Raw genomic sequence first — 22981 nt, forward strand, 5'->3', positions numbered from 1 at the left:
GAGAGAGAGAGAGAGAGAGAGAGAGAGAGAGAGAGAGAGAGAATCCCAAGCAGGCTCCATGTTGTCAAAGCTGGTACCACTTGAAATTGCCTCAAAGAATGTTTTGTTTCCTTGAAAGACGAGGGCCCAAACTGCCTCATGTAAAGCATAATCCACACGGCAGGAACAATTAGTACTATTTAATTACTGACAAAATTAGGCTTACAAATTGATTTATGGCCCTGCAGATGAAACCCACAGTCTTGCAGGAAAGCAGATTTCTTACAATTAATTGGAGAGAAACGAGGCGGGCGCTCTGATGGGGAGGCGGTCCCGGAGGCATCGGGACCTGGCAGGCCTGGCGCGCTTCTGGAGGCTTCCGAAGGCTCGGCTTCCCCACAACTAGCCGGGCTAATTACCCAAAGCGGATTAGATGTGTTAGCTGCAACAGCATCCCCGAGAAGCGGTTCTTACATCTTATTGTAGCCACTGACCAGGTTTCTGGAGTTTCGGCTTCCCGAAAAGCGTCCGCACCAAAGAGTAGAAAAAACTTGGCCCACTCTGCATAACGGGGAAATGGTTTCACATTTTGGGCCAGAGCCTTCAGCCACGTTTTATCCTAAGGACACAGAGAAATCTTTTGCAATGAACCCCCCCCCCCCCCCCCCCCGCGCCGCCTCCCCATAAAGGAGCATCTGGTGATTGCAATTCTGGAAGAAATAAAAACAACTTACTTTGATTTCAGAATAGAAGATGGCTGTTTTTAATAAAGAACGGGGACTATTAATTCTAGTCTACACATTGGGGAAATGCTCAAAAGACAGACTTTGTTTCCCGTCAAAACCGACTCTGGCCACCTGGAATCTGCATTGAGTGCAGACTCTGGCCTTGCCATGAGGAGGCCAGGTGGGCAGGGGTTAGCCCTCAGTTTCCCCATCTTGGAGGTGAATATCGTGAGCTAGGCCAGGGGTCCTGGGACCAGCTGTGTCAGCTTCACCTGAAGCCCCTTTTAGGAATACCACCCAGACCTGCCGAATCAGAGGCTCCTGGGGTGGGCTCGTCGGCAGCATTTTTTTTTTTTAACGTTTATTTATTTTTGAGACAGAGAGAGACAGAGCATGAATGGAGGAAGGTCAGAGAGAGAAGGAGACACAGAATCCGAAACAGGCTCCAGGCTCTGAGCTGTCAGCACAGAGCCCGACGTGGGGCTTGAACTCACGGACCGCAAGATCATGACCTGAGCCGAAGTCGGCCGCCTAACCGACTGAGCCACCCAGGCGCCCCTCGTCAGCAGCGTTTTTAACAAGCTTCCAAGTGATGGGGACGCTTCCCCAAGTTTCCGAGTGCTGAAATACACAACCTCTTAACGTTCTTTGCTGCATTCACTCTTTACAATGCTGTAGGAGACCCAGAGAGGAGGAGCAGTAGTTTAAGAAACAGACGAAAGAAAAACAGAAAGACAGACATTCCGAGAAACACAGAGACCGTCCTGGGGAGACAAGCACCCGCCTGTCTGATCTTCCCTGAAACTCTGAAAGCTAAAAACCCTGAAACCTTTGGCATAGTTTCACAACCACGGCACCGAGAATCAAAACATCTGCTCCGTTAGCCGGATGATAAAGACCCGTTTTCACCTACTGGGTAAATTCGCCTCATTTGATTTGGGTGTTGTTGTTTTACAGTATTTTCAAAATATTCAGCATGCTTTCTCTGTCTCTCTGACTTTGATCCGGTTAATTCAAAGGCTCACATGGAGCGCAGGGGTCCTTGGACTAAACTCAGAGGATGATGCTTAGTGATCTCGGTTTCAGGGCTGTCTTAATTAGGGATCCAGGAAAGTATAAACCTAGAACCTTGTGTCTGATATGCTCAAGGCCACGTTGGCCCTCAGCCTATCAATTCCCAGTTCCAGTTGGCCCGGGGGGAAGGGGTTAGCGGGGGGGGGGGGGGGGGGGGCGGGTGGTCAAGATGGAATCCCTTCAGGGTCCCTGACTTGGTGGTCATTCCAGCACCGGGGGCTGGGGGCCGGATGGCTTGTCGGAGGCCCTCCTCCTCAGAGGTAGTCGGGGATGCTCGGGGCGGGCCGAGGGACCCTCTGTGGCGACCTTCGCGTCCACTGGCCGGCGGAGCGCACGAGGTACCCCCCCAGGCCGGAGGGCTGGCCCTTCGCTGGAGGTTTGGGGACGCAGGGGAGGCAGATGGCCGTCTCGCCACCTGTTGGGGGGGTTGGGCGGCCGGCTCGGGGCGCTCCGGGAGGGCGGGGTTTCCAGCCGCCTCCGGCAACCCCTCCCAGCCGCACCCGCGGGGAGGAGCGGGGGACGGCGAGGGCGGGGCGAGCGGGCGGCCCCGGGGTTGGGGAGGGGGGAGAGGTGGACCCTACTTCGCGGATTGGGGCTCACGGCTGTCACTCCGAAAGGGTGGGGCTTTTCAAAAACAGACAAATTCGGAAGGCGAAGCCCACCCCGCACCCCCAACCTCCCAGGCGCGCAGGGCTCGGCGGCGCTCGGCTCCGCGCCGGCTGCGGTGTCGGCCGAGCGGGGCCACCGCGCGGGTCCCCGAGCCGGCGGCCGCTCCTCCGCGCGCCGGGGCCGCGTCTCCCGAGCCGGCCGTGCGCTCCGCGCGCCGGGGCCGCGGGCGGGGGCCGGAGCCGGGCGCGCGGGGGCGGCGCCGCCAAACTTCGGGCGCGGGCGGCATGGGGACCGTGCGCCCGCGCGCCCCGCGCCCCCTCGCGCGCCCGGCCAGCCCCCCGGGGGCCCCCGCGCCGCCGCCGCCGCCGCCGCAGCCCCGCCGCCCCGCCGCCCGCGCGCGCTAGCCGGCTCCCGCGCTCCCGAGGCGGCCCCCCTCGCCCGCCGAGCGGGAGGCCCGACCCCGCGCGGACCCGAGCGAGGCGCCCGGCGGGGGCGAGGGGTGGGGTTTGCGGCGCGCGCCGGCCTCGGGGGAGCCAGTCCGGAGCCGCGCGCGGTCGTCGCCCGGCCGGCCATGGGCTGGCGGGCGGAGGGCGCAGGGCCCCGCGGCTGCTCGCGCCCCTAGCCGCGCTCCCCACCCCCCCCTCCACCCCCGGGGCCAACCCGGGCCCGGCGGCCGCTGGTCCGCGCCCCGACGGCGCCGGGAGCCGAGGAGCCGCGCTCGGGTCTCCGGGATGTGCCCTTCTGAGATGGGGACGCCGTGGCACCGCTGGTCCCCCGTGCTCATCAGCCTGGCCGCCCTGCTCTCCAAAGGTGAGCGCCGCCGCCGCCGCCTCCGGCCCGGGACTAACTTTGCCGCGAGTGAGGGTGCGGGAGCGCGCGTGGCTGGGGTGGCCGGGACGGAGGGCGTGGGTGTCGTGTGCGCGTGTGCACGCGCGCCGGCGGCCCCTCTTGCTGCGGGTCCCTCCCGGGGGGACTTGGCCGCGAGGTCCCCGGGGAGACTGGCGACGGACGCCGGGAAAAATAGCCCTGCGTCGGGGGAGGGGGCCGCGGAGAAGCCGCAGAGGGGAGGGGAGGCGGGCCCTGCCGGGGGAGGGGGCTTGGAATGACCTGGAAGGGCCCCGGAGCGTGCACCTGGCGCGTTCCCTGCCGGCGCCGACCTGTGAGGAAAGCATTCCAGAGCCCTCCTGTGTACGGGAATGCATTCAGTGCCTGGCAGGCTGCCGAAAACGGGGCCCCGGAGTGACCCCACTGCCCCCAGGACCTCGGGGAGGGGTGTCCTACGGGGTCGAGGCTCCCGCCCTCCGGGGCCGCGGGGCCGCGCCAGCGTCCGCACGGCCTCGCCGCGGAGTTCTGACCGCAACTTGTCAGCAGGGCCCCGACCCGGAGCCTTGAGTGCAGGCAGGGACCCCTGCCCCGTGTGCCCCCTTCCCCTGCAGTCAGCACCCAGACCCGCATCCAGCAGCCGCTTTGGAGGCTCAGGGCGCTAATTCCTTGAAGGAGGAGTTACGTGGTTCACGCAGGAGACGGTGGAAAGTACCAGCAATTCTTTCTCCTTATCGATCCGGACTCTCTGTTTTGTGAGCGGTTCCCTCCCAGCGCCTGCCTCCTGCAGGGAATCATGTTAGGAGGAAAGTGGAGATTCGTGCCAGGCTCCAGTGGGTGCCCCCCAGTCCCCGTCGACAGATTTTTTTCTGAAAAGATTTTCGAGAGGAGAGCTCCGAAACTTCAAAGCCACTTGTCATGCACAGAGCCTTTTAATGACAGGAAATCTCTGCGAGCTCTTGCAGAATCGCGGAGGTGAGGAAGGCCGGGATCTGAGACCAGACGAGGACCGTTCCCTTGCTGTGGTCCAGGGAGGGGAGGGTCGCCCACCCCGCTCGCCGTCTTTTCAAGTGCTGTTGGAGCGGGTTCACGGCTCCTAATTAGGAGTTAGAGCAGTCCCGAGGACCAGGGCCTCCGGGATTTATGGTGTGCACACGGAACCAAAGACAAGGTTGATGAATTCAGTGAATCCAACCCAGGCAGACGCGAGGTTAAAGAAAAAAAAAAACCCAATTCACAGCAACAGCAGCGGTCTTGCATATGGCTGTGAGGCATATTTCTTTATTGGTTGTCACTTGATTTTCTGAAAGGAAGAGGCTTCTCTGTTTTTATGTTGTTAAGAAAGGTCCAGAATAGCTGGGTAAACATGACTTAACTCTCACGTTTCCTCGGGTGTGTACGTAGCTCCGTTACTGATTTCTTTATGAGATTGGGCAGTGTTGGAGAAGACTGTATTTTCCCCGATGCCATTCACCTTTTTCAAGTGGAAACCCTGAAAAATGTCCTTAAAACAAGGGCCTGTGCGAGGTGGGGGTGGGCGGGGGGGAGTCTCAGCGTGTGAAATGATGCCATCAGCCCAGCATGTGGCATATTTTGTGTGTTGAATTTAGAGACCTTAACTCAGCCAAACTGTTCAGAAGTGAGTCAGTGCTGTGTGGATTTTCCTACATCGGCAAGCACAGTGCTGAGCCCGAGGTCGGTTATTTGGTGATTTTTCCCAATATACCGAAGAACAGGAAAAAGTGTAACCCGCCCCCCCCTCCCCCGCCATGCCATCATGTTATATAAAATTTCCTGGTGCAGATGTGATTTCTAAATGCAGGGATGGCTCGTTCTGGCTCGCGTGTGCACATTGCATTTCTCCCCTGAGATTCTTTGACCACCTGAAAGTTTTAGACCAGCTTGACATCGAATATGGACTCTGTTTTGAAGGATTTTAATCTGAAGCGAATGTAGGTCTGCACACGCACGGACACGTGCACGTAACCCGAAGTGCCCGGTGGGTCTGGGGCTGATGAAAAAACGGAGATTACTTCCAAATATTGAATATCTGCTTCAGCGTGTTGTTGCTTTTACCGTATCGCTCTCATTCTTTCCAAATACGAATCCTTGAATGAACAGAAATGCAAATTTTAATTCCAGGCTGATGTCCTAGAACCTCACGTAATTCGTGAGCAGGCGGGGATTGGTCACAGAGCAAACCCACTCTTCTATGGATTGAAAAGCAAGTAAAAATAAAGCTTCGTTGTTTGTACTCCTTTAAAAAACTTTTTTTTTAATGTTTATTTTTGAGAGAGAGAAAGAGACAGAGTGTGAGTGGGGGAGGGGCAGAGAGAGAGGGAGACACAGAATCCGAAGCGGGCTCCAGGCTCCGAGCTGTCAGCACAGAGCCCGACGCGGGGCTCGAATCCACGAAAAGTGAGGTCATGACCCAAGCCAAAGTCAGACGCTCGACCAGCTGAGCCACCCAGGCCCTCGGCTGTTTGTACTTCTATCCTGGGGACCTAGAGATGATATCATGAGGTCAGTAAGTGATTGGCCACGTTGTCCTCTGGTCCCAGACTTCCCTGGAGAATGGTCTTCTGTCCGGTTGCCAGAGAGCTTGTGTCTTACATGTAGGTCTAGTCTTGTTGGGAACTTGACGTGAACCAGGACTGTGTTTTTATATGCTGCTGTTCATTTCCGGGGTGGGGGGGGCAGCGATATGGAAAGTGGGGGGTGACAAGACAAAGGAATGAGAACACGGGAGGTGGGCGGGGAGCGGGCACGTTTCCACGAACGCAGGAAGGTCACCGCATCTAGGTCGCTTGTCGTGACTCGCACCTGCGTCCTCCAGGGTGGGTTCTCCTGTACGTGGCAGTGAGAAGCGGACCCTCGGCGACCCCGGGGGCTGGGAGAGGAGCCACTGCAGCGATGCAGGTCCCTTCTCAGGACCAGAGAGGGGTGTCGGAGAGGGGAGAACCCCCGCCTCCGTGGAGGGAGTGTCAGGAGAAATCCGGTACAGCCTTGGACCGGAAACAGCTCTGGTTTACAGCCGCCCCTTGGCTGGGCTTGGCCGGGAGGCAGAACTATCCAGGAGGGAGCTGGCCGGTGCCTGTGTGAGAGGCCGAGACGTGGGGGGACTCTGCTGCTTACGCGTCAGTGTTAAAGGGCTGGGGAACAGGGGGATCATTAACTTTCATTTCCTCCGAATTAGAAAAGTTAAACAACAGATACGGTTTTATAACAAATACTTACACGCAAAGAAAGGTAGAATTCCGAGTATGAGGATCTGTTTAATTGGTTCCATTTCGGTAGCCAAGAAAAAAAAGAAAAACAAAACAAAAGCTCCAAAAATGCCCTACTGCAGAAGCTTCTACTACCCTATGTTTCTGTGTCATCTGTCCATTGAAACCACTCCTCCGTTCATTGAACCGGTCGTTACCCATTCATCTGTCTTTCTGTTCATCAGGCTATCCATCTAGCCATCCTTTTTCCCCCTCCCTCCTTCCTCCCTCCCTCTCTCCCTCCCTTCCTTCCTTTTTCCCTCCCTTCCTCCCTCCCTTCCTTCCTCCCTCCCTTCCTCCCTCCCTCCCTTCCTCCCTCCCTTCCTTCCTTCCTCCCTCCCTCCCTCCCTCCCTTCCTCCCTCCCTTCCTTCCTCCCTCCCTCCCTCCCTTCCTCCCTCCCTCCCTCCCTTCCTCCCTCCCTTCTTTCCTCCCTCCCTTCCTCCCTCCCTTCCTTCCTTCCTCCCTCCCTTCCTTCCTCCCTCCCTCCCTTCCTTCCTCCCTCCCTCCCCCCCTTCCATCCATCCCTCCCTCCATCCATCTTTCCACTCACAAATTACCACAGACGTGGGGACTTAAAAAAGAAATTTATTCTCTCGCAGTGTTGGAGGCTAGGGGTCCAAACTTAATACCGCAGGGCTGAAATCAAGCTGTCAGCCGAAGGCTCCACGGGAGATCGTGTCTTGCCTCCTCCAGCTTCTGGTGGCCGCCTGCCCGCAGACCTGGCCACCAGCAGCTTCACTGCAGTCTTCCTGGCTGGTGCTACCCGCCTCTCCGCTCCGTTCTCAGCCTCTCCTCTCTGTGTCTGTGGGTGAAGTCTCCCCGCCTCCCTGTAGAAGCACGCACTTGCAGGGGAACCAACCAGAACAATCCACATCGTCTCCCATCCTGTTCTGTCGCATCCGCAAAGACCCCTCTGCCCGCCCCCCGTAAGGTGACACACAGGCGTGCAAGGGATTTGGACACAGGTACCTTTTGCGCGTCCGTTTTCAACCTTTTCTGGGGGTTACATTCTAAACCTAGATCCTCCTGTCCCAAACTTTAAGTTCCTCGAGGGGCCACACTGTGTATTTTTCTACGTAGCTTTGATTTCTCTCCAGTACATGGTATGGTTCTTTGGACCTTGCAAAGATACAATCAGTGTTCAAGTATGCTCAAGACTGTGGAATACCCCCGAAAGGCACTTTGCCCGAGGGTAAGATAATTTAATCGCGCATTGTTTGTTTGTCTGTCTGTTTTTTTCCTTCAGTAATTCAAAGTGCCGTAGGAAATACTTTGGTCAGTAATAGCGATGGCTAGTTTTGGGAGTAATTATTGTACGGCCGCTGTGCTGAGTGATTCGGGACAATGATTTCTGGGGGGGCTTTTCAGATAAACCTAACTGGTTGGGGTTTGTTATTAACTCCATCTTACAGATGCAGAAAGTGAGGCTCAGACGAGATCTCACAAGGAGAAACGGGCAGGGTCTGGATTCTGATCAGCCCATGCGCTTGGCCGCTCGTGGTTGTTTATGACACCTGAAAACCAGTCCCTTCTTTCGTGCTTCCAGACTCGCTGACCGTTGCGTACAGAGAGGCCCTCGTTCGACTTGTAGCTCAGAGCCTAGTGTATGGCTGGTGCTCCACACATCTGGCCCTTGAACAGCACAAGGCACGGGGTCGCCGACCTCCCCCCTACGCAGTAGAAGCTCCACTTAGGACTCTGACTCCCCCAAATCTGGCTGCCAGCAGTAGCTTGCCGTTGACCGGAAGCCTTACGGACCACGGACACAGTCGATGAGTGCGGGTTTCCGTGTTCTGTGACCTTCTTTTTTTTAAATTTTTTTTTTTTAACGTTTATTTATTTTTGAGACAGAGAGAGACAGAGCATGAACGGGGGAGGGGCAGAGAGAGAGGGAGACACAGAATGGGAAACAGGCTCCAGGCTCCGAGCCGTCAGCCCAGAGCCCGACGCGGGGCTCGAACTCACGGACCGCGAGATCGTGACCTGGCTGAAGTCGGCCGCTCAACCGACTGCGCCACCCAGGCGCCCCATGGTCTGTGAACTTCTTACCGCGTTCTTACGACAAAGGGAGCTAGAGCCAGGAGAACGTTATCAAGGGAACTGTGATGTGGTCTATTTCCAGGACAGTACTGTCGTTCTCGAAAACGGTGCCCGTGTAAGTTCAAACCCGCGTTGAACGGGTGGGCGAAAGGACGTCCTCGTCCGTAATCTCCTCGGCCTGAAATTTTCCAACAGCGATGGGAAATGGTACCGAACGGGGGCTGAAGTGTAGATTTTTAAACATGCCTTCAGTAGTTGTCTCATTTATTTTATGTCCTAGCGGTCGCTGTTGAGGCGGAGCGGGGGTACCGTGTCCGGGTGGGGTCGCGTGGGCGACACGGAGAGTCGACCGTCGTGCGTGTGACTCAGCGGTCACCGCCTGGCGCCGTGGGAGGACGTCACTCCAGCCGTATCCCCTGGATTTCCTCAGGCTGTGCTTTTCTTCCCCACGACTTATTTGCTTCATAACTGGTAGTTGGTACCTCTTAATCTCTTAATCCCTACCCATATAGGGGTGCCTGGGTGGCTTGGTCAGTTGGGCGGCCAACTTCGGCTCAGCTCATGATCTCACGGTCCGTGAGTTCGAGCCCCATGTCGAGCTCTGTGCTGACAGCTCAGAGCCTGGAGCCTGTTTCAGATTCTGTGTCTCCCTCTCTCTCTGCCCCTCCCCTGTTCATGCTCTGTCTCTCTCTGTCTCAAAGATAAATAAACATTAAAAAAAAATTAAAAAAAAATCCCTACCAATGTAGATTTTTAATTCCCAGACTGTCGCAAAGGGTTAAGTGACACTCTGACTCACATCACTGACGTCCCTGGCACGCTTAGGCCCCAGGTGTGGGGGGGAGGGACCTGCAGGACGCGGCGTGGGGGGTGGCTCTTTAGAGAAGAGGTAAAGGAAGAGGCAGAAGCATGTAGGAGGAAGGTAGACAGACACGAATCGATTTGCTTTCGAGAGGGGGACGGTGTGTCCCATGAACGGGTGAATCGGTGAGGTTGGCTCGGATGCCACACCCCAAGCCCGACCGAGCAGTGAGTCTCGAGGGGAGGCCGGCGGCAGGGAGGTGGTGGGGATCGTGGGGACCCACCGTGGGCTTGTGCCGACGTGACACCAAAGGCTCATAACGCACCTGCATTGCTTTCGCCATTCATTAAAGAAAACCCTGCTTCTAGGAAGGAATGAGGGGGACCCCCGACAGCCCGCAGCCGGTCTCCTCCACTTCTGCTGTGGGACACTGGTTTTGAGGGTTCCTTTGACACAGAAATACCGCCCAAGACGCCCTGCCGCTTAACGGTGTACCGATCCGCATAGAGGCAGGTCCGTGAACTTCAGGGTAGACAAAATCCCGACACGCGTTGGAAAAGAGACTCGAGCACGTGTTGTCAGAGCAGATGGCACCACAGTGGCCGAGGGAAAGAGCAGAGAGGGCATGGACGTCCTGCCTTCTCTGCCTGGAGTGAAGCGTCTCGATGGAGCGTCAGATCCGGGTTTGAGAAGATGGGCGGTCTCACGGTGTTTTTAGCTCTTGGGGACTTGACGTTCTCCTCTTGACGTGAGAAACCGCGAGTTCGCACGTCGGTGGGGGAAATCGCCGGGCAGGTTCACGACGTAGGCAAGATGACCGTCCTCAGGCTGGCGTCTCGTCGGGAGAGCCGTCCGGGCAGGCGGGGCGCTGAAGGGAGCACGTAGCTGGTCGGGGTGCAAGGTGTTGGACACCCTCTCGCTTAGCCCGTGGGGCAGTGAGAGGCTGTGGGTCCATGTTGCAGACTCCCCCGCCTGGCCCCCTTCCCGGTCGCCCCGGACCCCTCTCTTCAGGCAGGGGACACGTGGAGGCCGCTGCGTCTCGCTGCGGCAGAAAGCGCGCGACCAAGGGCCTGACGTTTGGCTCCAAGGGAGGAGAGGGTAGCGCTGAGCTGAGACGCCCCGAATCGCCATGTGCCGTCGGTGACGGAGGCCACACAGGGTCCTCCCAGGTGCACTGGGGAGTCACAGGTGGGGGCCGCGTGCCCTGAACGTCGGGGGCGAGGGGCAGAGGGGAAACATTTCTGCGCGGTGAGCAGGCAGGGGGCTCCCTAGAGGTGCTGGGAGTCACAGAACGTTTCCCTGCCCTGCTGGGTGTGGTGCGGACGTGGCTGGGGGATGGGAGGGCACGGGCGACCTCAGGAGGCCCTGAGGTCAAGACCATGGGGGTGCAGGGGCACCTGGGTGGTTCAGTTGGTTGAACGTCCCTCCGACTTGGGCTCAGGTTGTGATCTCACCGTTCGTGGGTTCGAGCCCCGCGTCGGGCTCTGTGCTGACAGCTCAGAGCCTGGAATCTGCTTCAGATTCTGCGTCTCCCTCTCTCTCTGCCCCTCCCCCGCTCACACTCTGTTTTTTCTCAAACGAAATAAACAGTAAAAGAAGTAAAAAAGAAACAAAGACCGTGGAGGTCCAGCCGAGGTCTGCAGGGGCTGCCCGCAGGGGACCAGATGCCATTTGGACACACGGCGAAGGCTGTGGTGGGAATGAACCCTTCTGGTTTGCTGGGCTTCCGGAACCTAGACCCGGTCCCTGGAACCACTAGGGGGGTGTTGACGGAGACTTTGTTTGGCCTCTGGGTGAAACAAGGACTCCAGACGGACACGGGGTCCCTGCCGTCAGGAGGAAGAAACGGGCATTTCTGGCTCGCTGAGGTTGGGGACTGAGGGTGGCCGTGTGGCTGGTGCCCCTGGGGACACGGTGAAGAGCAGACACGGGCCGCGCCGGGCGCGGTGGGTCTGGCCGCTCCATGGTGGCAGATGGCTGCGGGTCCGCCTTGAGCACAGTCTGTGGGGTGGTGTCCCGGGGTCCCCAGCCAGCCCTTCCCAGGTGAGCGTTACTGTCTCGGGCACACGGACGCTGGCTCTGGCTGCAGACGGGCACGTGCTCTGTCCCGGCTCGTCCCGACGTGGGAACCGTCTAGCAAATGGGGCGGGCGGGATGCGTGTGGCACACTGACCCCAGGGCCACACAACGTGCCCCCCCCCCCCGCCCCGAGCTGCAGCGCGTGGGAGGGGCTCGGGATGCCCGTGAGGATTGTGTCACCGTGGGCGGCCGAGTGGAGCGGTGGTGCAAGGATTTTGGCTGTTAGAACACGATCCCTTTCCTCAGTGCCTTTCCTGAGAAATACTTGCTAGGTCTTAGTACTTCGGGGGTGGGGGTGGGGTGGGGGAGGGGGCGGGAAAGAAAAAAGCTGTGTTTATCCTGAGAAATGGTTTGCACTTTATCCTGTGGACACCACGAATTTTGTAAGTGAGTTTCTAAGTGTCTCTCTTTGCGCCAACTCCTAGGGCTCTTCTGAGCCACGTTTGCTCTCTGTAAGCAAGTGACACGTCTCTTACGTCAGCTTTCTCCTTGGCTTTATCTTGTTTCCTGCCTGTGTCCTCGCCGCCTCCTGTCTGCTTCCTCACCTGCTTCTTCCATGGCAGCTACTTCAAGCTAATTTTGAGAGGACAGAGAGGTAAACACAGTCTCCTTGCCCAAGGACGGCCGTTTCCTGTTGTGATGTGTCTCATGCTAGTTGTTTTCCGTGGGTTCTTTGAATCATTGTGTTCATACTGTGGATGCTACACGTAGTTTGCGTTCTGGTCTCTTTTGAGCTCTATGTTCACGTAAATATTTCCATGTCTTAAACACGTACCGTGAACTTGGGGCGCCTGGGGGGCTCAGTCGGTGAAGCGTCCGACTTCGGCTCAGGTCATGATCTCACGGTTCTTGAGTTCGAGCCCCGCGTCGGGCTCTGTGCTGACAGCTGGGAGCCTGGAGCCTGCTTGGGCTCTGTTTATGTCTCAAAAATAAATAAACGTTAAAAAAAATAAATAAAAACCTACCCCGAACGTACTTATATGCATCATGGCTTAAAGGTTTTAGCTCTTGCTGGACATTTCCAGAATTTCTTGTTTTCCACTGTTCTACGGAAATAATTATCCTCGTGCATAATTTTTGCTTTGAGTTACTTTTTTGGGTAGATTTATGGCAGTTTAGTCCCTGGCCACATAGTACGGGTAGAATTCCTGTTTCCAGAAGGGCCGTCTGTGCCTTGTCGCACAGGTTTTGCACAGGTGTCTCCCTCGCACCTGAGAGCATTGGTTTCGTGGAACCGTGATGCCCTTGGTGACGGCATGTGTCCGTGTGTGCGGTACCCATGAACTTTGCCGAGTGCCTCGAGTGTCCCTGGAAACCGTTGTAAATGTGTCACGCGGAAGCCACCGCTCTTTGCGGATGTGGCTCCCAGTGCCCCAAGCTCTGTTTTCCCCACAGTGTGGTCCGGTGCCCCGAGGTGCTTCGGCGCCTGGAGGCTGTGGGGTTGCAGTGGCTGAGGTGACACAGTCTGTGGCCAGAGAGGAAGGTCCAGACTTGCTTACGGCAAGCATTCTGCAGGCACGCTTTGTGAAGAGGGCTGCGACCCGGAGCCTCCTTGGTCATTAGTCAGCAGGTGACTTGGAGATAGAGCGATGGTGGTTTCAGGGGAGGAGGGACAAGGCAAATGTGTTAAGAAAATGTGTTTAAGACAACTCAGGCCACAAGAGATGTTGGCGAGGATGCCGAGAGAGAGGATCTCTTTTGCATCGTTGGTGGGAATGCAAACTGGTGCAGACCCTCTGGAAAACAGTGTGGAGGTTCCTCAAAAAGTTACAAATAGAACTACCCCGCAACCCAGCAATTGCACTACTAGGTATTTAACCAAGGGATCCAAAAGTGCTGAGTCGAGGGGGCACATGCACCCCAAAGTTTATAGCAGCGCTATCGACAGTAGGCGAAGTATGGAAAGAGCCCAAATGTCCATCAGCTGACGAATGGGTAAATACACACACACACACACACACACACACACACACACACACGCACAAGCACACAGTGGAATACTACTCGGCGATGAAAAAGAATGAAACCTTGCCATTTGCAATAACGTGCATGGAACTAGAGGGTATTATGCTAAGCGAAATTAGTCAGAGAAAGAGAGATATCATAGGACTTCACTCCTCCGTGGAATTTGAGAAACTCAACAGATGGACTTAAGGGAAGGGAAGGAAAAATAATACAAAACCGAGAGGGAGACCAACCATAAGAGACTCTTAAATACAGAGACCAAACTGAGGGTTGCTGGAGGGGAGGTGAGTGAGGGGATGGGCTAGATGGGGGATGGGCACTGAGGACACTTGTTGGGATGAGCCCTGGGTGTCACATGTAAGCGATGAATCACTAGATTCTGTTTCTGAAACCATTATTATACTGTATGTTAACTAACTTGGATTTAAAGAAGGAAGGAGAGAGGAAAGGAAAGGAAAGGAAAAGGAAGGGAAAAGGAAAGGAAAGGGCGGGTAGGATGCTATTTTGTTGGCCGGGAAGATGAGGTCCCCTCTAGGACATGCTGTTTGGGAATCACCATTACATAAGCGAATCTGGAATTTCACGGTTCTGTGACTTTGATGGCATTTGAGAGAGTCCCGCTGCCCACACACAGCAGAGAACATTCAAGTTCAGGCTGTGATCTACCCAGTTCTGCTTTTTATCTCCGGCAAGGAATGCCACCGGTCCTGGGCGCTGAGGGCTGTTGTTTACCTATCGGTGAGCTAGGTTCTCAGGAGGCAGAAAGGAGTATGAAGTCCGCTCTGCCGTCGAGATGATGCAGGGAAGTGTGGGACACAGTCATAACCGTCTCTGGTAAAGCAGTGTGATCGGTACAGGGATGGACACGCTCTCTGATTACGTGGTGAGAGGAAGGATGCGTCTTTGGTGTCCCCCGAATAACCCTTTGGAATCTCTTTCCTGCGGACTCCGCTCGCTCTGTGTTGGTCAGGATTCTTAGCTGCTGGCCGCAGGCTCTGTCCGGTGGAGGGGGGCTTGCTGGGTTGTGTGTGTAGACCCGCAGGGCGCCCTGGGGGCCCAGTTTGCTGAAGGACCAGTGGGGGTGGGGGGTGGGGAGACCCCTAGCCACAGTCTGCTCCCTTTCTGGCCCAGAGCCCGCCCTCACCAGTGCCCTCCTCCCAGGACCTGGGGGGCCCGGGGACTGGATGCTGCTGCTTCCCCGGGGCCCCCAGTACCTGAGCCAGCCCTGAACCCTGGTTCCAGGAGGTTCCTGCCGGGCTGGTTAACAGGACTCAAGAAGGCAACTCCGAAGGGATCTGGAATTGGTGATAAATGTTCCGATCTTTGGAATCCAGAGAAACTTGCGCTGTGTTAAAGTTGATTTTTGACACTATTGATGTTGCCGAGAGAGTCATGTTGGAGTATCTCACCCTTGTTAGTTTTCTCTTCCCAAGAGGGCTATAGGACGGAGGCAAGAGGGGCGCCCGGGGGGCTCAGTCGGTTGGGTGACCGACTTCAGCTCAGGTCGTGATCTCACGGTCTGTGAGTTCGAGCCCCGTGTTGGGCTCTGTGCTGGCAGCTCGGAGCCTGGAGCCTGCTTCGGATTCTGTGTCTCCCTTTCTCTCTGCCCCTTCCCCACTCACATTCTGTCTTCGTCTCTGTCTCTGTCTCTGTCTCTCTCTCTCTCTCCCCAAAACAGAGAAACATTAACAAAAAAAAAAAAAGGAAGCAAGAAGTCTTCCCGTGTGTTTCTGACATTCCTTATCATGGCGTTGGGAAAGAAATGCTCAATCCGTAGCTGATTTGATTCTGGGTTTTCTAGGCAATCCTCTGCCTTCTAGGATTTGAACGTAGTCCTTGTGTTTGAGCAGGAGAAGAGGGCCGGTTCCGTTTTGTCATCCCAAGGGCCTCTCTCTAGGTTACTGTTCCCACTCAGCATTTAACAGGTGCTGTCAAGGGAGGAATCAGAGCAGGTGTCGGGCTGGGACGACCCCCTTCTGGAATGTAAAACGAGGCATAGGACAGTCTCCCAGAACCTGCGGGTTGAAGAGAAACGTTCTACCTGAGATTTACTTAAGGCGGCACTTTGTACTGATCGGTAGTTGGACATGTTTGTGTTGCAGGCATGAAACAAAGCTTTCGGGTTGCCTGGGGGGTACAGGAGTGAGGATAGGCCAGCCACGGTACGGGGGTAAGCAAATGCCCGCGTCTTGGTGGATTAATTTGAGAAAGGGTTACTTCCTGTTCACTTAGAGCCTAGTTGACCTGCCTCCTCCACCTTCTTGTTATGCCGCTCGGAGCACACGGCCTCTGAAGGCATCACGGGAGGGGAAGAGAGGGCCAGAGGATCACGTCGGATGCTTTGAAAGTCCAGATTCGGAACTGGCTTCACTACTTAATGCGCACCTCCCACTGACCGGCACTTAGAAGCGAGGCTTCCCTCTGACGGCGGGGGGGGGGGGGGCTGGAAAATGTAGAGCAGCACGTGTCCCTACGCGTGGTGAGTACTCACAGTCTCTGCCGGAAGGGAGAAGGAAACATGCTGCTTCCTGTAAGGGAAGTTCTGCAGGTAAGCTGGCATCAGGCAAGGCTTGATCCAGGTGCGTGTGTGATGCCTCAAGGCCCTAGAGCCTCTCTGCTCCTCTTTGACCGTATTGCTTCTGTTCTTAGAGACACTGCCCCTCATTTAGGCAGCATGCTTCCCAGCTCAGAATTAAATCTTCTTACCCAAAATTCGATAAAAAGAAAGAACATTTCCTTTTGCAGTTCCATCAAAGTTCTGGACCTGCTCTGGAGAGGCCACACTGCCCCATGAGCCTCCTTAGGCAGAGCCAGGAGTGGGAATCCACCCAAATCAGCTGGTATGAGAATGGGGAGAGCATGATACGTATAATTTGGAATGCCGTTACTCAGAAAGGATTGTGGATGCTGCATGTTCACCGTAAGAGCGATATTCCACACGTACGGTCTTTGCAGTTTTCAACCTAAAATGAAAACGTTCACACGGTCTCCAATATTTAACCTTACGGGGAATTTTGGGTTCCTGCTCAGGTGACAGCTCTCCGTACAGAACTGTCCCCTCCCAGAGAAGTGACTCTCCCTTCCAGTGTTTAAATGTGATGAAAGCTCTTGTTTCCAATGGTTGTGATTTTTCAGAGTCCTTAATTAGATGTAAAAACTATGCACAATAGGAATTACTGCTGTGATTAAATATTTGCATTATGTGCTGTTAAAAGCAGGCATCAAAACACGCAATTGCTTGTTTTACAAGCATTCAGTATTTTGAAACGTGAGGTCCCCGAAAGCCCGGGGAATTCTGTTGGAAGGGAGAGAGACCCACTCAGACGGTATCGTTTGCATTTCCAGGGAGCGGCGGCGTGTTGGGAAGGGAACGGCGGTTTAGGGGTGGGGCCACACGCGTGGAGCTTAGCGAGTTCTGGGCGTCTGGTCCCAATGCGTCACCAAGGGTGCGTTCTTCTTGATTTCTGTGCGGAGTTTGGCCCTGACGGCAGGGGCTCGGGTTTCTCCTGTAGTGACACAGTTTCCCAGGTGTTCTGAATTCCAGACAGCCTACTATTTAGGCTTTCGAAAGGAAAACGGCTTGTAGGGTGGGTCGGGGCCAAATGTCTCATTTTCACTATTCCGCAGTAATTTTCCTGGAATTGTTTTGGTTGCGGTAAAGAGATTTTTGATAGGAAGGGGGCATTATCACTATTCTTGTACAATTTAATGTTTATTTATGAGGCAGAGAGAGACAGAGCATGAAGGGGGGAGGGTCAGAGAGAGAGAGACACGGAATTGGGAGCAGACTCCAGGCTCCGAGCTGTCCGCACAGAGCCTGACATGGGGCTCGAACTCACGAACTGTGAGACCATGACCTGAGCTGAAGTCGGGTGCCCCACCAACCGAGCCACGCAGGTGCCCCATATTCTTGTGCAATTTAAATTTAAACACAGGCCTCGTGAATCTGAAGGAGGTAGAACAGAGAAACAGGGTGTGTCGTGTCTTTACCAGATAGAGAAGAAAAAGCCCTCTCTTGCCTTGTGTACCTTTTGTCCCGGGTGTGGCTCTGGGTGGACGGGAGTCAGGTCGAGACTGTGGTCCGCAGGTACGTCTCCTGTGGCTGCCACAACGAATGTTTCATCAGTATTTTGAAATCAGGAGATCTTCATAAAAATGTGGGTTTTTCTGCTCCCCTTGATGGATGTTTCCGCGTGGTGACAGGTGGCCCCAGCTACGTACGCAGCTGCTGTGGGGCCCACACCTGTCACCATTGTCTTGGGCTGGAAGCGCTGTTTCGTAGGACAGAGAACGACTTCTCTGTCCTCCGTGTCCACCAAAAGCGGGGAAACGAAATACAGACAGCCCACGTGTGTTGGATGTGATCTCCCCGGGCCCTGGCGGTGGGGGCACGAGCAGCTCGGGTGGTGTCAGTCCTCCCTTTCGTTTACGCTGTTTGTTTGGAGCAGTGTGTCCTTGAAGTAGGATGTATGCATGGGGGGAACCTAAGGCAGAGACCTTCTGGGAGTAGTTCATTGGGGGTGTTTGAAAGGTTACGAGTTCACAGATCCTTAACTTCTGCGTGCATTCGCTCGTTTATGTTTATTTTTTTATTTTATTGAGACAGTGCACGCAAGAGAGGGGCAGAGAGAGAGGGGGCGGAGAATCCAAAGCGGGCTCTGTGCTGTCGGCACAGAGCCTGATGTGGGGCTCACAAACCGTGAGTTCATGACCTGAGCCAATGTGGGACGCTCAACCGACTGAGCCACCCAGGTGGCCCGTGCATTTGCTCTTAAATGTCATTTTTTTTTTTTTTTTACTATAGTTGACACACAAGGTTTCCCTAGCTTCAGGTGTAGTATTCACTCTTTAACTTGATCTCTCCAGATTTACAGTTAGGCCTGTTATGTTCTGTGTCTGTCTGTCTACACCTCGCTCTCACACACACACACACACACACACACACACACACACACAGCTTTGACTAAGATAGAAAGGTTCTCCTCCATCAACGGTCTTAACTGTGATTCATTTCTTATGGGCATTAAACCCTCCACTGTCCCGCGAGTACAGTGAGACAATTCCTTTGGTCAAGACAGCAGAATACTCCCACCCCATATAGCGCATTAAGAGGTACATTTACAGGAGAAGGATTGCTTTTTGTTAAAAAAAGTTATGTATGCAAATGGGAGACATTTATGCTGTTTTGTGCCCCAGTCATAATTGTAATAATGCCAACTTGAAGACCTTTTTGAGTGCTGAGACTCTTACAGTGAGAAGAGACAAAAAAAAATTTAAGTTCTGTGTGTATCCACATAGATTTTTTTGTTGTAAAAAGGTACAGTGGGATAATGGATACATTATTTTCAAGAGTACGGTACGTTACATTAGGATAAAATTCTGTGAGGCAATAGAACCGAAATAGGAGTTCGGGAGAAAAGGGAACAACGGCACATTTCTGGTTGTTAATGGAGAGCTCTTCATGGATTTTATAAATGGATGGTGGTGGGTGTCAGGGCATTCTGTTATTTATATCCCAGTGGAGATATTTAAGAGAGTGATATAACGGTTTAATCTTAAATGTCAAGATTTACAACACACTAGAAACTTTATCCTTAGCAACTGTTGGAACGCTGATAACAAACAATACGGATCATTTTTTATATGTGCGAGGGGGTACATAGTTTTAAAAGGTTTCTTGTAGGGATTTCGGGAGGAATCAGCCGTCCAGTGGTTCAGCATCCCGCGGCCCAAGCCACGCTGTGGACTGAGGACATCAGAATAGCCTGGGATCAGGGCACTGGCGGTTTTGAAGGGCCCCCCAAGTGATTCTGATGGGAAGTCGAGGCTGAGAGCCGTGAGGCAAAGCCATCAAAGGAAGGCATCTGTTTTTGTGGACGAGAGGTAAAGCAGTGATTTTGAACACTGGCTGCACATTAGAATCCCGTAAGAGGATATTTTTGGGGGGTTGTGTGTGTGTCCCGTTAATAAAGGTAAATTTGCATGGAGTACAGGTCACCTTTTTACGGTACGGGTCTGTGAATTTTGGCAAATGCAGATTGTCTTGTAACCGTCAGGATGCAGAGAGCATTTCCATCACCCCCAAGAGTCTTGGGCTCTCCCCGGCTGGTACCTCCTCCCGCCCTCATCCCCCGGCGGCCGCTGCTCTGTAGTTGTGCCTTTTTCCAGAATGTTCTATAAACGGTGTCACACGCCGTGTAGCCTTTTGAGTTGGGCTCCTTTCACTTAGCACAATGCATTCGATCTTGTTCCCGGTGGTTGGATGTGTCGGGAGTTCACCTGTTTCCCTTAGCGAGGAGCGTCCTACCGTATGGCAGACCAGAGTTTGTTTTTCCGTTTGCCAGACGAAAGACGCCCAATGTGCTGGTAGTTTTGGCCAGCGTGAATAAATCCGCTACAGGTATTTGTGGGCAAGTGTTGGTGTGAATGTCCGTGTCCACTGCCTTGCGGGTACACGCTTGAGGGCAAGACGGCTGGGCAGCGTGCTGAGTGTGTGGCTCACAGAGTAAGAAACTCTCAAGCTGTTTTCGCAACGTGGTGGAACAGTTGGCGTATGTAACGGGGACGTGTCACCTTCCGGCTGCTCCACACCCTTGCCAACACTTGATATTTTCACACTGTAATTTTACTTCAGCTCTTCTAATACGTGTGTAATGATATCCCGTAATTTCCCTGATTGCTAATGATGTTGAACGGTTTTTAGTGGCTTTTTTTTGCCATCGGTGTATCTTCTTTGGTAAAGTATCTTCAAATCCTTTGCTGTTTTAAAACAGGAAACTAGGGGCGCCTGGGTGGCTCGGTCGGTTGAGCTCCGACTTCGGCTCAGGTCATGATCTCACGGTTTGTGGGTTCGAGCCTCATATCAGTCTCTGTGCTGACAGCTCGGAGCCTGGAGCCTGCTTCGGATTCTGTGTCTCTCTCTTTCTCTCTGCCCCTCCCCTGTGCATGCTCTGTCTCTGTCTCTCAAAAAATGAGTAAGCGTTAAAAAAAAAATAATAAAAAAAAAAACAGGCACCTAATGTGGGCTGTCTGGCTCCGTTCGGAGAATTATTTGTGTCGCCTGGATACATGTCTCTTATCACATATGTGATTTGAACATCGTTTCTCCTTGGTCTGCGATGTGTCATTTCTTCCTGGTAACCGGCCTTTGGCAGAGTGGATTTCTTTATTTTGATGAGGTCCGAGTTCCCTTTGTCTTTTATGGAATTGCTTTTCTTTTCCTATCTTAGAAATATTTGCCAAATGAAAGGTCACAAAGCATGTTCTCCTGGAAATGTAATAGTTTTGGGTTGTACACTGAGGTCCATGATCCATTTTGGGTCAACTTTTAGGTTTTTTCTGCATGCAAATGCCCAGTTCTGGCATAATACGTTGTAAAGACTTACTTCTCTCTTAAATCAGCTTTCTGTTTTTTTGTGAAGACCCTTCGACCTTATGGGGTAGGCATGTTCCGGACTGTCGGTTTTGTTCCCCTGACCCACACGTCTGTTCCTTCACCGAGACCCGCTGCCCCCAATCTCCATGGCTGTTCTTTATAATGAATCATGAAATCAGGCAATGTGAATCCTCCAATTCTGTTCTTTGTTAAAAACGCTTTGGATGTTTTAGTTTCTTTGATTTGCAGTTTACGTTTTGGAACTAACTTGTCAATTTCTTTAAAAAAAAAAAGAAAGAAACTGCTGGGATTTTAATTGGGATTGCATCGACTAAGCAGAAGATACACCTTTGTAATAATGAGAACTCCCACCTTAACAACCAGCCCTCTGATCCATGAGCATGGTACATCTGATGGTGTATTTAGGTTTTCTTTGGTTTTTCTCGTCACTGTGCTATCATTTTCAGCATATAGATGCTGTACATGACTTTTAGATTTATGCCGGAGTGTTCCATGTTCTTGGGGAGCTGTTGTGAATGGTATTCTTTTTTAAGATTTGAATTTATGGTCTTTATTGCAATTATATAGGAACACCTAATTTTGTATATTGATTTTGTATATTGATTTTCATATATTGATCTTGTATCCCAAACTCATTTATTTTTGGTTTTGTTTTCTGGTAGACTCTTGGGCATATTTTGCATGGTCAGCCATGCCATTTGTGAATAGGTTTTACGGCCCCGTGTTCCATCTGTAGGACTCCCCCCACCCCGCCCTGTTCCCTCTGCACAACCCCCAGGATAATGTGGAGTAAGAGTGGGAATAGCTCCCATCCTTGCCCCGTTCCCAATAGCATGCCTTTAACCGTGATGTTGGAGGTTTCATGTGGATGATTTGTATGAAGATGAAGAAGTTTTGCTCTGTTTCTTGTGTGTTGAAAGGTTTTATCATAAATGGAGTTTGAACTTTGTCTGACCCTTCTATTGTGTCCGTTCCATTGTCCTGTAGTTTTTGTTGATAGTGTAGATTACGTTGATGTTCAGATATTGAATCACCTGTATTCCTTGCACCAACCCAACTTAGTCGTGGTATAATTCTTTTTATGTGTTGCTGTCTTGGATTTTCTAATATTGAGGGTTTTTGTGTCTAAGCTCTTTTTTTACAGTTTTTTTTAAAAATGTCCTTGACTAGTTTTTGTGTCAGAGTCATCCTGGTGTTGTAGAATGAGACATGGAATGTTCCCTCCTGTTCTGTTTTCTGGGCAAGACTGTATGCATTCAATGTAGTGCTTCTTAAAATGTCCAGTTTAAGTCGTCTGGTGAAACTGCCTGGGTCTGGAGGTTTTTTCTTTCCGAAGCTTTTACATTGCAAATTTAAAATGTTTTAGGACTATTTACATTATTTAATGTTTTTAGGACTATTCACATTACCTGTTTTATATGGAGTGGGTTTTGGTAGTATATGTTTTTTTGATGAGTTGGTCCATTGTATCTAAATTATCATATTTATGGGAATAATGTTCATAATATTGCTTTATCTGCCTTTTCCTAACTGTGAGATCTGTAGTGATGTCCTCTATTTCATTCCTGCAATTAGCGGTTTGTTTCTTTTTTCTGTTCTTTGTCAGTCTGGGTAGAGGTTTATGAATTTTATGTGTCTTTTTAAAGAGCCTGCTTTCACTTGTCATTTGTTTTTCTTTTTTTCCCATTTTTATTGATTTCTAGTCTTATTTTTATTATTTCATTTTGTGGCTTTGGTTTTAATACTTTTCTTCTTTTTTTTAAAAAAAGTTTTATAATGTTTATATATTTCTGAGACAGAGACAGAGCATGAGCAGGGGAGGGGCAGAGAGAGAGGGAGACACAGAATCTGAAGCAGGCTCCAGGCTCTGAGCTGCCAGCACAGAGCCTGATGGGGGGCTCGAACTCATAAACCGTGAGATCATGACCTGAGAGGAAGTTGGTCACTCAACTGACTGAGCCACCCAGGCACCCCAATACGTTTCTTCTTTTTTAAAATCTAATATCTTCACAGGGAGGCTTAGATCATTTTCTGAGACATTTCATTTTTTTTCTGATAAAAGCACCTAATGCTATAAATTTTCCTCCAAGTACTGTTTAAGTTCTGTCCCTCAAACTTTATTTTCATGTAATTTACAATTATTTCTCCTGATTTCTCTTGGGATTTCCTTTTGACCCATGTGTTATTTAGATATTTGTTGTTTATGTCTGAAATATTTGAGGA

At 52.6% G+C, this 22981-nt stretch overlaps 1 protein-coding gene across 3 annotated transcripts in view; it reads left to right on the plus strand.

The window, feature by feature from the left end:
• Positions 1–2999: 2999 nt before the first annotated feature.
• Positions 3000–22981, plus strand: part of TMEM132D (transmembrane protein 132D) — a 566823-nt gene continuing 546841 nt past the window's right edge. For 2 of the 3 annotated variants that reach the window (XM_045042172.1, XM_023241272.2), the window contains exon 1: positions 3000–3197. In XM_045042172.1, the coding sequence (XP_044898107.1) occupies positions 3119–3197 (79 nt within the window). In that variant the 5' untranslated portion in view covers positions 3000–3118. The remainder of the gene's footprint in view (positions 3198–22981) is intronic. The other variant, XM_023241271.2, reaches the window with a different exon arrangement.

The sequence above is a fragment of the Felis catus genome, chromosome D3 (assembly GCF_018350175.1).
Source record: "Felis catus isolate Fca126 chromosome D3, F.catus_Fca126_mat1.0, whole genome shotgun sequence".
In the NCBI taxonomy this organism is placed as follows: Eukaryota; Metazoa; Chordata; class Mammalia; order Carnivora; family Felidae; genus Felis; species Felis catus.